Consider the following 13,099-nt stretch of genomic DNA (forward strand, 5'->3'; position numbering starts at 1 on the left):
GACTTCATCTACAGGGACTTGTGTTGGAAACAGCTGTTGCTAACTCAGCTATTTGGCCCCTGACCTGGGTTTTTTGGTCACTGAATGGGGGTCTCTGAATTCCCACCCCTGTCAGAGCATTTACAAGCCCTGCCTCAGCCCCCCTTGACCCCAGCATCACCCTTGCCCAGTGCATGCACCGAGGCATCCTGGGAGGAGAATAGGGCCAACAGAGGAGAGAGCGAGTGGCCGCGGCCGCGAGCCCACCTCGTCAAGTTTACAACCCAATCAGGCTCAGCCTCATAAATCCACGCCTCCTCCTGCAGCATGCAACAATGGCGGCCATTCACTGTGTGCGCGCAGGTTTAATAGTTCCTCTCCGGCTTCCTTCTTACTTCTTAGCGAGCCCCCCTCCTCCTCCTCCTCCTCCTTTCTCCTCTTGCAAGTTTATAGAGGGAGCGATGAGAAAGCCCAGGCCGGAGGAGAGCTGCACACAATCAGGTCAGCACAGAGTCACGGCGAGGTCAGCATTTTCTGAACTGTGTCCGACCTCTGACCCCCCCGTGGTGCCACCTGGCACTGCGATGGCAGCCAGGGGAGTCCCAAGTGAACTTCGCCTGAACCTGGAACTTAACATTGGACCATTGCCTCACCCCTGGCCCTGGAGCTCCCAGTTTCCTCTGGTGCCAAGAGTCACACATTATTAGATCTCACGTTTTAGGTTTAATGCGGAGCCACTTCTGATGATGGCGTGACCGTTGTTTCACTAAGAGGTTCTCGGACCACTCACACATCTACAAAGACTGAGGCTATCGACCCAATGGAACAAATAGAGAAAACAGAAAGATGTAATAATCCTGTTAGAAATCTGTAACTGCTTGTAGACATTTAATTTTTACCATCTTGTTTTTATTTCTCTCTCTCACACACACACACACACACACACACACACACACACACACAGTTTTTCCCTGTAACAGCTGAAGAGCCAGCTGACTCATGCTTAAGGAAGAAGCTGCTCCGTTATTATTGGGTTTATACTCCCCTCTTGTGGATTTCACAGGGAATTATAAACCATTCAATAAAATGACTGGTCTGTACTTCACCACTAGATGGAGCTACTATCATGATTTCATTTAATAGCAGAAAGTAAAACTGACCCTGACTGTAGTGTGAACAGAGAAAAAAAAATGTTTCCCTATTACAGTAGTGCTACACTGCAATTCAGTGACTAAAGCATGAAGGTGAAAAAAAAAAAAGTGTGAAGCAGTGAAGTCAATTAAAATGTACTGTGCTAAAAAAAATATACAGACTGAGCTGTAAGTTCCCATCTGAGAATAAATGCATGTTTGAGAACTCACCCATGCTGTCGTTCTGTTCAGACTCCAACGGGTGGTCACTGTAAAAGCCTGGAAGAAAAAGACACACAGGTTAGCGGTTGAATGTTTTTCCACAGAGAGAGAACCCTGGAAACACAATCAATATTTTAGAGGTTTAAGATGCATATTATGTGGCCCCCGAGGGACAGTGCAACCAAATAGGAAAGGGAGTTAATTTTTTATTTTAACAGAATAACACAATACATGCATTGGTCTTTGAAACATTAGATCGGGAACATATCAAGAATCAACGCCGCTGCATGATGAACCATGGCAAATGAAGGTATAAATAGCCCTTTTTCAACCAAATAGTTCCAGGAACTAAAGGAAGTATTTGTGAATTCCTGTTTGCAATTCTGCCACATCTGATGAGCCGTGAAGATTAAGGCAATCTAGACACATGATGACGCATTTAAAAAAGTGAATTATCACAAACAAAGAAACAACAGTTAGCATGTTGTTCTATGTATTTACCGCTGCTTCTTAAATGTGAATATTATCTGGTTTCTTTACTCCTCTGTGACAGTAAACTGAATATCTTGGAGTTAGTCGTTGTTTGAATTGGACAAAACAAGACATTTGAAGACATCTTCTTGGGCTTTGGGAATCACTGATCAACATTTTTCTGACATTTTATAGACCAAATAACTAATCGATTAATCAAGAAAATAATCAACAGACTAATGGACAATGAAAATAATCGGTAGTTGAAGCCCTAGCTCATCTAAGCTAACAAAAACACAACAATTCTTAGTTTCAGGTGATTATACACTAATGAAAGTTATGAATATTATAGTCCAGGTCTGCTAACAGATCCCCCAAAAATCCTACACCCTGGCCCTTTAAGACTGTCAGCAGATGAAAAACTACAGCATTAGTCACTTGGCCAACACTTAAAATGATTTATGTATATGTCTTCCTGACAAGCAAACCTTTGTGGCTGTGTGAGTAATTTGTTGTCACTAAGAAGCAAAGATGGATGTAGCATTTTGTTGTCTCTGTGGGTGGCTGGGCTCAAAAAGTGTCTGGTATTGACCATAGACTGTATATAAAGATGGACGACATGACAGCTCCCAAAAAGTGAAGCCAAAACATCTCTATCGCCCCCTGGTGGCTGGCTGCAGTATAGGTCATAAATCACCCTCCATGTTAATGGATGGGACATGAGCCAAACTAAATTACACGTCAAATATATTTTTCCCAAAGATGGTTTCTGTCATTTTAAGTAGTTCTTCTCATCATGCTGATGGATGTTCAAGTGCTCATGTTTCTGATAAGTTTGGTTTCAATTAGTTATTTAATGCTAAAAGGGGGTTTGACGTCGTGATTGACAACTGCTCTGAGTGAAGCACTCGTGGAGCCGGAGGCTTTGGAATTGTACAAGAGAGGAGATGTAACTTTAACTTTCCATAACCGTCACCAGTCTGTCTGTGTAATAGAACATGTGCCAATTTGATCATAAATATAGTTATAGATATATTATGGTTGTTTGTTGTGTCTTTGTAGCCCAAAAGCTACTGTGGTGCTAACGTAGCAGCTAGGTGGCTCGCGCTAACAAGCTGCAGCTGTGCTCTGCTTGTGATTGGCTTGGGCAGGGGCTTGGGCAGGAGGGTGGGCGGGACCTATATACTGCGGCTCTATAGCCCCCCCGATCACTACTGAGCAGACTCTGGCTCCAAATGATGTCAAAATATAAATATATATATATACACTATACTATATATATATATAAATATATATATATACACTATACTATATATATATATATATATATATATATATATATATATATATATATATATATATATTAGGATGACGGGTCTCCACTTCCTCCCACTGTACAAAACTGTACAAAAGTGAAGCCAAAGCCGGATACGGGAGCCACCACCTTGAGATTTTGACATCATTTGGAGCCAGAGTCTATATATATATATATATATATATATATATATATATATATATACACGGTGTTGACAGTGAAGACCACTGTTCGCATCTAGCCTGCTGTGAACAGTCAACACCGGTTCCTTTTAATCATGACAATATTTCAGTAATTTTAATCAAGTATTTTCTTTTTTACCTAAACCTAACCAAATCTTAATCACAGTGGAAGCAGATAAGATAAGTTGGAGGAAAGCAACAAGCACACTTGCACAATAGTCCATTTAAATGTGACCATTTCTATGTCAAACAACATAAGTAGGGGCTATCAAACTGTCATTAGAATTATTTTAGGTTAATGGCTTTTCATAGGCAATCTGTGAAATATTAATCAACTGCACAGTAACTACTGAATCAATCAATGTGCATCATAAATAAGAGATGTGGACCACACCGACAGGGCCAAATTAGATTTTTAATACAGCACTTGATATCATCTGACTACCATACGGGTCTAACCATAACCCCGTACAATCTGTTTGCTTCATATTGGTTACCCTCTTGCTGTCTGAGCTTTATTTTATACCCTCTTCATTTCCCCCCATCTCGCCTCCATCAGCAGCCCGGCCATCTGTGCGGCCGGCGTCTGGAGACACAACGCCTGCTTCTCACTTACACAGCGCCCCGGCACAGCTCCATCGCTCACTCACATCAGTCCAGACGGGTGCGGCGTGTGGGCTGTCGGTGCATCAGATCCCCCTATCTGTGTCAGTGTACCACCCTGCTATCAACAGCTGTAGACCCCTGACCCGACACACGCCAGCTGCCCCCTCCCCCCCCTTCCCCTCCTACCTCCTACCCCATAGTCAACACCAGCATATGTTCTCCCTGGAGCATACACCAACACACACAAGCTGTGTTCCAACACACACGTGCCTCTGTCGCCCCCTCCCCTGAACAGACACCCACTTATATTGACGTGTGTGACACACGAACACGCATGCGGACTCAAGGATGAATGTCTGCGAGTGCCCCTCGCGTCAATGATACGGAAACTCTGAGATATGTCACAGCTTTGAAGTGAGATTTACAAAAAAGATCACAAGTGAACACATCACTTTTTCTTTCACCGAGTTAATCTGTAATCTTGAGTCAATTTCAACCAGCTACCAATTAGATATTACTTAGCTTTACTGCTATACGTTTAACAACTATCAATTTAGGACCATGTTATTGCTTTATATTTACTTTAAATTACTGCTCTCAAAGCATGCCGTCTGTTTTTCAAGGGTCAGCTCACCTAAATCCCCCAAAAATATATTTTCTCACTTTGGCTTTTAGAATAGAAAGCCTTTAATGCCATTGTGCAAAATACAACGAAATTAGGAACGCTACTCCTGAATAGTGCAGTTAAAAGACAAGAAAAACACCACAAAAACAAAACAACTTCAGCAAACAAACATCCACAGCCGACAACTAAGGTTCTAAAATATTAAAAGTATTTATTGCACTAGAATAAATGTAATTATTGCACAGGATCCAGTAAGTTTGCACTCGAAAAGAGTCATCATACGGCATGTGAGGGGTCATTCGATGCTTGTTGCAGTTAAGTGTGCATATGGCCCAGTTTATTTGATCAAGTTTTGAGATATCCGTCTCGAAGGTGAACGGAATTTCATTTGTGCTGCTCACAGCAATTAACAAGACTAATGCTGTGTTCACACTACTAGTGACAAAGCAAAAAAACGGCCAGCGACATTGCTGCAGAGTCGCCATTGAAGTGTTGCTCAAGCGCTCCTTGAAGTAGTCATGTCATTAAATAGCACTGAAACAGACTAAAGGCATATTTTTTAAATGGAACAGAACAGAGTGAAACAAAAACACGATTGGTTGACGCTTCACCGCGACATTGTAGCGCTGAAAAAGTAGCGGTATGGTACAGTTTTCTGGGAGATTCATAACGGCACAACGCCAGGGTATTTGCGACGCGTGGGTTCACGTAGGGAACGGAAGCGCTGCGCTATTAATCAATTGATAAAAGAATCCCTCAATTATCAATAATCACTCCAGAATACCACATTAAGACACAAAGACCTTGAGGAACACCAAGGAAAAAGCCATGCTGTGATTTGGCATCAAAATCTTGACATTTGGAGATTTCTGCAAGAATTGCCAGTTATTCCTCGCAAAAATTTAGAGTAACTTCGTAGCGTTATTTAGCGATCTTCCCGACAAGTCAGCACGACATGGTACCAATGGATTTCTTAGGTTTTCACGTAATATCAGTATATCCCCAATACCTTGAAAACTGAGCCCGCTACAACCTGTGAAAGACAGAATAGCGGCAGGGCTCGCCGGCGGGCCGGCAGAGTTTTAAGGGGTTAAAAAAAGTGATTAGTCAGAGGTTAAATGTCTCTCTCTCTCTCTCTCCTGTGAAGTGTGAATCCTCCGTTCATGTGTTAGAACCTGTCCATGTAGTAAACATGTCAAAAGTCTGTGACTGCACACCTGTGAACTTGTCCTATGGCTTGTAAGATTAAGCTTGCAGGCATGAAAATGAATGCATACACTTACATAACAAAATGTATAGGCAGAGACCTAACATTAAGATTACAGGTACAAGACTGTATTTTGAAGCACACCTATTTGAATGATACAGTATTCCATAGTATAATCTTTGCCATGTTCATTATCTTGGTTCAGCTTTTAGCACGCATCTTAGTTTTCAAATTAGCCCTTAAGAAAAATATACAGCTGGGTGAATGCCATAAGTTTTTAACAGGTACTTGGTCATTAGCCAAACTATTTGACAAACTAAAACTTAGACCCGCTGATGGTGATAGATGAAAAATCAGGGGATCACCAAAGTTCATCCATTATTAGCTGTTGAGATATTTCAGTCCGGACCAAAGTGGAGGGCTGACTTACAGATCAACATTGCCATCCCTAGAGACATGATGCTATAGCATGGCTAATACAAATTACATTTAAGAAATACACCAGCTGTGTCCCTGTTATTCTGGATAATCCACAGACATTATATATTAGTTAGTGTTGAGTGGTTATGCTCTGATGGATTACCCAACTCAAGCAAGTTTCAAGTCGCCACAACACAATGTTCATACTGTTCTGAAATGATGCCTGCATCTAAAACTCGACAGCATGCTTTGGAAAATGGTCAACATCCCGCTGAAATTATCTTTCAATAGAAAGCCAAAGTCTCTACAATGACACGCTGTGAGGTTACTGGTCAGTCCTCCCACGCATCATTTTCCAATGTTCTCTCTCTGCTGCTTTCTGGTCAGCCCTTAATAGTGGCAATTTCTGGGATGAGGATTAAACCTTGTTTCAGTCCATACTGCAAGGCTGCGGTGCAGCTCTCTGATAATGGACCAGCACTAGAGAAGAATGGAGCTCTCCAGTGTGTGGTCTCTGTTGCTAATCCTCGTGACAGTTTATTGACCATTATAGCCCGAGGCCGGGAAGGCTTCCAGCAGCAGCCAATACAGCCGGAGCCTGCTCCGCCGCGGCCCATTGTGTGTTGACAAAGAAAGGCTGCATCTTTAACCTTTCACCTCTAAAACCTCTGCAACCTCCGACGCAATCAGCTCCCCATCAAAATAACACACCCGACTCTTGTCCCCCCTTTGAATCCCTCCTTGTGGATGGAGACATGCTATGCATACCCAATATGGCATTTACCACAAGTGGCTCAGTACTGTATCAATCAGCCCCTCATCACAGGCAGCTCAGAGCTCTTGCAGTCAGAACTGAATGGAAAGTGGCATTTAGCAAGCGTAAGCAAGTGAATCATTTCTTTATTTCATGTGGTGATTCAACCCCTGATTCACGTTCCGAGCAGTTTATGTGAACTCTGAAGTATTTAGTCCATGGCTCCGGTTCATCTGGCCGGATAATCACTGCCTGTGGAGGCAAGCCGACCGTGTCTCACCAAATACAAAACTGGAACTATATGCTGCAGTTCCTCTAATGGCTGCTACCTAGATTACGGTCTCAAATATCAGTCAGATTAAAAGGATGTTTTGGGTTTAGAGCTGAAACAGATAGACGACTGGGGTGTGAGAAAATATATTGCATTATTATATTTTGTGATACTGTATAGATTCTCAAAAACACCGTCAATTTTTAATTAATAGTTTACGTGCAAAGATTTGTCAGACAGTGGTTCAGATTGCAAAAAAAGTAGTGCTATGATGTTTAATGTTTTTTTTGCTCAAATTTTATGAATATGGTGGTGTGTGCTTTAAACTGACAGTTTTAAAATTAGATTTAAAAAAGATATATATCACAATATATTTAATCTTAACCTCTGTATGACGATACGCATCGTATCGCCAGATTCTTGCCAATACACAACAGAAAAAATTATTTCTCAACTATTTTGATAATCAATTCATAATTTAATTCAGTTTTCAAGGGAAAAATGCCAATAAACTCTCAGGTTCCAGCTTCTTAAATGTGAGGATTTGATGCTTTTTTTATGTCATATATGATATTAAACTGTATATCTTTGGACTGTTGGTTGTAAAGAACAAGCAGTTTGAACATGTTTCCTTGGACCTATTTGGGAGATGTTTGCTGACTGACAGTTGTCTCAGGCCGTCGCAGTAAGCCCAAATTTGGACTTTTGTGGCTCCAGTAAGAAGACCAACGATTGATTCATATCCATTGATTATGTTTTTGTTAAACTCTAAATAATTACAATAAAAGAGCCTGAAGCCCAAGGTGACATCTTCAAATCATCATTCCTTTTATTATTTACACCTGTGCATTTCCTCCTGTGACATGTCAACAGTTGCTTGAGCACTAAAATTCTATTTAAAAAATATATATATAGAGTGGACTTTACAGCGTACAGCACAATCTATCCCCTCAATTTGGATTTGGAAGAGAACAATCTAAAAACTCTCAGAAAAGAGTAATAATGGTGGCTAGAGTTGAACGAATTGGTGGATAATCTGTAACTATTTTGATAATCGTATAAGTAATTTATATAGCAACAATACTAAACATTCTGTAGTTCCAGCTTCTCAATTTCACAGAGTTTCTGTGTTTTTTTATATTTTATATTACATTAAACTGAATATTTTTAGGTTTTCAAGTGCTGTTTAAGGAAAACAAGAAAGTTGATAAAGTCACACTGAATGTTGGGCATTTTTCAATATTTACTGACGTTTTAAAGACTAAATGGTGGATCAGGTGGAGTAAACAAAATCTAAGCTTCAAAATGTACATACAGATGTTTCCTGTATAACTGAGGTGCACTCTCCTGCTGAGGTCTGTTTATCAATGTCTGTATGTGAATATGTATTTTTTTTTTTTTTTTAATTACTCTTTCTTCTCTCTTTTTTTGTCTTCTTTTCCTAAGATTTATACACACGGAGTGGACCTTTGACCAACGGAAAAAATATTATGCAATTGGTTTTCAAATGAAAATATGAATATTGGGAATTATGAGTATGAAAAAAGAACTGGGCTCTAATTTGTTCATCTAATTCAAGACACTACCCCAAATCAGCAGGTTTTTCCAGCATGATTTCATCATTTGTTCTTTACTGGTATAAACACAGAAGAAAAAGAGAATGTCCCTAAAATTACAGGGACTGGAAGGACCTCCAAAATTTCTTACAATTAGGGCTGTCAAAGTTAACACGATAATAACGCCAATTTGTTTTAACGGCACTAATTTCTTTAACGCATGAACACAACTTGCGATTTTTAATTAACTTATTGAAAAATCTGACAGACGGACGTCAGGTTCCGCCACTATTCGATCTTTCAGAGGTTGTAGAAGGCTCAGTTTTAAAGCCATCACATGGCATCATATTAAAAGAGAGAGGCTAAATGACGCTCCAAACTTACACTAAATTTTGGCGAGGTCCCTTGACCTCTGACCTCCAGATATGTGAATGAAAATGGGTTCTATGGGTACCCACGAGTCTCCCCTTTACAGACATGCCCACTTTATGATAATCACATGCAGTTTGGGGCAAAGTCATAGTAAAGTCAGCACACTGACACACTGACAGCTGTTGTTGCCTATTGGGCTGCAGTTTACCATGTTATGATTTGAGCATATTTTTTACGCTAAATACAGTACCTGTGAGGGTTTCTGGACAATAGTTGCCATTGTTTTGTGTTGTCAATTGATTTCCAATAATAAATATATGCATACGTTTGCATAAAGCAGCATATTTCCTCACTCCCATGTTGATAAGAGTATTAAATACTTGACAAATCTCCCTTTATGGTACATTTTGAACAGATAAAAAATGTAAGATTTATCGCAATTAAATATTTTAATTGATTGACAGCCCTACTTACAATACATTCTACTATAGTGTGGTCCAAATAAACCTTACTCCAGTTGTGGTTGGAGTATTTGCACGACACTGTAGTCAGCAAGTAGCCACATTCCTTTCTAGAAAGTGCCATATGGCTGGACTTGTTGGTGCACGAGGCCACAATGTAGAGGCTTCATCTACATGCAACTGAAGGCACACCAAGTCCTCCGCCCCTCTGAAATCCTCAACCTGAAGCCATTAGCGCGGCCCAGGAATCCCTCCCCAACAGTCATGCAGCCCCTATATCAGTCCATCACTGTCCCTGCTCTTCTGTCCCAGATGGCCTTGGTTCCGCATGGCCAGCGGAGGGCAACGCCAGCCTGTTATCCGAGTAGGCCGGCCTCTACCTGCCAGCCTGGCCAGCCCTGGGCCAGCCCGGCTCTTATCTCAGCTCCACAAACCACACATCCACCATCTATCACGTCACACTGCAGGCTCTGGCTCCAAACAGCCGAAAAGGACAGAGAGAGGAAATGATGACGGAGACGTAGTGAGAGGAGTCAGTGGGCCGGTTTAGCGGCAGATGAATTTAGATGCCAGAGTGTCCTGGCTATTGGCCATGAGGCCATTGAAGCCTTAGTGAGGTCAAACTGGTTCTTTGAACCTCTGATACCCTCCACTGTGTGTCCCTGTTACCGTGAATAACCCCATTAATAGGATATTCAGTCCCTCTTTGACTGAGGAACTAATAGAGAGACAAAAACTCTTTCCATAAGAATCGGTGTGTTTTGACATCAAAATGAGTTTTCATGTGTAAATAAATCATTTTTTAACTTCACTTCTCTCCTTTGTTCAAAGCTTGGCAGCCTGACTTTTAACTAAAACCAGACTACCAGCTCAGATCACTGCTGTTATACACTGACTTTACAACTCTTTGAATCACATACAAGGCACTGCAGGCAGAGCCAAATCATTATTGTGGACCTCGAGATTTTAATAAGAAGAGGAATTAGTATTAGATTTTCATTTGGATAACAAAATATCTAAATTAAATTATTGGTAAACTAAACTATTGGCTTGCCCCCCTGGACCTGCTACTTCTTTCCTACTCCATATCCTTGTGGAAAGCCCCGACTCTACTGAGTGCACTTTTCTAGTTTGTCCAGGTTTTGAGATATCGGTCTCTGACATTTCTGCCTCCACCCCCATGGATGTGAAATTGGATTACGTCTGTGGTGTTCACAACATTGAAAAAGCATTTTCTAAAATTCAACAGAGACACATTTGTGTTTTAAGAAACGGTTTTGGGAGTTTTGTTTTTGTGTTTGTTGCTGTAGCAGAAACTTTGGAGACAAATATCTCAGAACCTGGCCAAGATACCAGTAGCCTGGTCCAGACCTCTGCATCGCCGCCTTTAAGTGTACTGAAGTAGCAAATCACATGACGAGGTTAAGCTACGTTTGAGCCAAATAATTGTGGAACTGCTTTAATTAATATAAATAAATTCAACAATATAATCATGCTATTTTAAAACATTTGTTGAAAATGTTATTGTCCTATTTTACTGACCTATGTCACTTGCACAGTGGACAGGCAATGGTTTGTGTTACTTTGTTAAACAGACCTGACCTGGGTTGCATCCCATGACAACTATGAACATGCCCACAGCCTCAAATGTTAGTCTTAACATAGCACGATAACTTTCCTGCTTCAGACTCCACCGTGGTCGGGAAGCACAGGGGAGACGGTCTTGATGCTCACTTCGGGGCTAACCCCCTTCACTTCACCAAGCAGCAGTTGGGAAGCGAGACACGGGCAAATGTACTCGGGACTTGAGGAGCTGCGGTGTTTATTCTGAGACTAATTATTGCATATTTCCTCAATCAATGTGATCAATGTGAAGCTGTGGTAGCGGTTGCACCTAGCAACGGCAGATGACATCTGATGCATATAAGACTCGTTACTCATTGGTCAGTCAGATTATTAGGATATGATACTCCGAGAGGAGTATCATATTAAATATTTACAGTAAGCCATTTTAACTATTTCTTGTATGACAAGTAGGGTTATCAAAGTTAACGTAATAACGCGTTAATGCTAATTCGTTTTAACGCCACTATTTTTTTTTTTTTAATGCAATCGATCTTCCAGAGGGCTCAGTTTTAAAGCTAGAGTGAAGATACTGATATCATATGAAACCAAAGCCTATGGAATCCATTGGTACCAACCGTGTCATATTAGCTTGTCGTGAAGGAGGCTAAATAACGCTCCAAAGTTACACTAAATTTTGGGGATGAAAAACTGGCATGGACATTTTCAAAGGGTTTCTGGACAATATTTGTCATTGTTTTGTGTCATTAATTGATTTCCAATAATAAATATATGCATACATTTGCATAAAGTACCATATTTGTCCACTCCCATGTTGATAACAGTATTAAATACCTGTCAAATCTCCCTTTAAGGTACATTTTGATAAAAACTTTACGATTAATATGCGATTAATCACAATGAATTATTCTAATTGATTAACAGCCCTAGTATTTTCATATTAAATGTTTACAGTAAGCCATTTTAACTATATGTTTTGTATGATAAGTATCGATTAGCTGAAATGTTGCTTTTGTCATTTTTGATGGATACAATCCAATAAGTAATGATTCAACCTGTAGCCAGATCATGATAAAAGCTTTTGGGGATTTCTCTTGTTTAACATTTGAGTGAACATTTGAGTGATGCATTTTAGATTCCCGGCTCAGGGGCATTCAAAGAGCTCCGTCTACAGAAGCTTTAAACTTCAGAAAATTTAAATCCAAAGGTTTAAAAATGTCCTGAACATCTCTCACAGCCTGTCACTACACTCCCCGTCTGTGTAAGCAGCCACTGACTGATGGCTGATGCAGTAAGGACAGCAGCACAGATGGGAAATGTTTTGTAAGATTACAGTTGTGGGTTTTCTGTGACGTCAGCTTTTCACTCACTCAATCAATCAATCAAGCAATCACCCCTCCCGACTGTAAGATGGATGAGAGGAAGCAGCAGCCACAGATAGATCATTGTTTCCACTCGGTGGCTTGCTGAGAGGTCAGAGCAGAGTGGGCTGCTTTACCCCTTGGGCACCACTCGATCCATCCCCCCCTCCCCCTCCAACGGAGACACCCAAGCATGACAGTAAGGAGTTTCAGTTTGCCTCCGACAGCCTTGAAGGAGCAGATGGGGTTAGAAGGACCAAGTGGAGAAGGGGAGACGTCGCCACGGTTATGCGACCACCTGGCTTTAGGGGGGCTTCTGTTGCTGGATCACTCTATCTAGCCGGCTGCTATCAAAGCCTTACTGGTCCTTTTACGGGGTCAATGTCCCTTACACCTGGTTCTACAGGTAAACCTTAAATCAAACACTGGAGCCTATACTTACAACCACTTCTATGAGCCCCCCTCTTCAATAACCACCAGTCTGGGTTCTGATTAGCAGCCTGTCTTTAGCTCAGAAGCTCCACGGTTGATACCGCGTATGACAGATTGTGAAGGAACTCAAGTGTTGGCTTCACAGGCAGCT

The 13,099-nt window shown here is 41.1% G+C and overlaps 1 protein-coding gene across 2 annotated transcripts in view; it reads right to left on the reverse strand.

Moving 5' to 3' along the window:
- Positions 1–13,099, reverse strand: part of nr6a1a (nuclear receptor subfamily 6, group A, member 1a) — a 101,874-nt gene that overhangs the window by 76,195 nt on the left and 12,580 nt on the right. For both annotated transcript variants that reach the window (XM_037778250.1, XM_037778251.1), the window contains exon 2: positions 1,341–1,388. In XM_037778250.1, coding sequence (XP_037634178.1) covers positions 1,341–1,388 — 48 coding nt within the window. The remainder of the gene's footprint in view (positions 1–1,340; positions 1,389–13,099) is intronic.

Source organism: Sebastes umbrosus, chromosome 8 (assembly GCF_015220745.1).
Source record: "Sebastes umbrosus isolate fSebUmb1 chromosome 8, fSebUmb1.pri, whole genome shotgun sequence".
Taxonomy (NCBI): Eukaryota; Metazoa; Chordata; class Actinopteri; order Perciformes; family Sebastidae; genus Sebastes; species Sebastes umbrosus.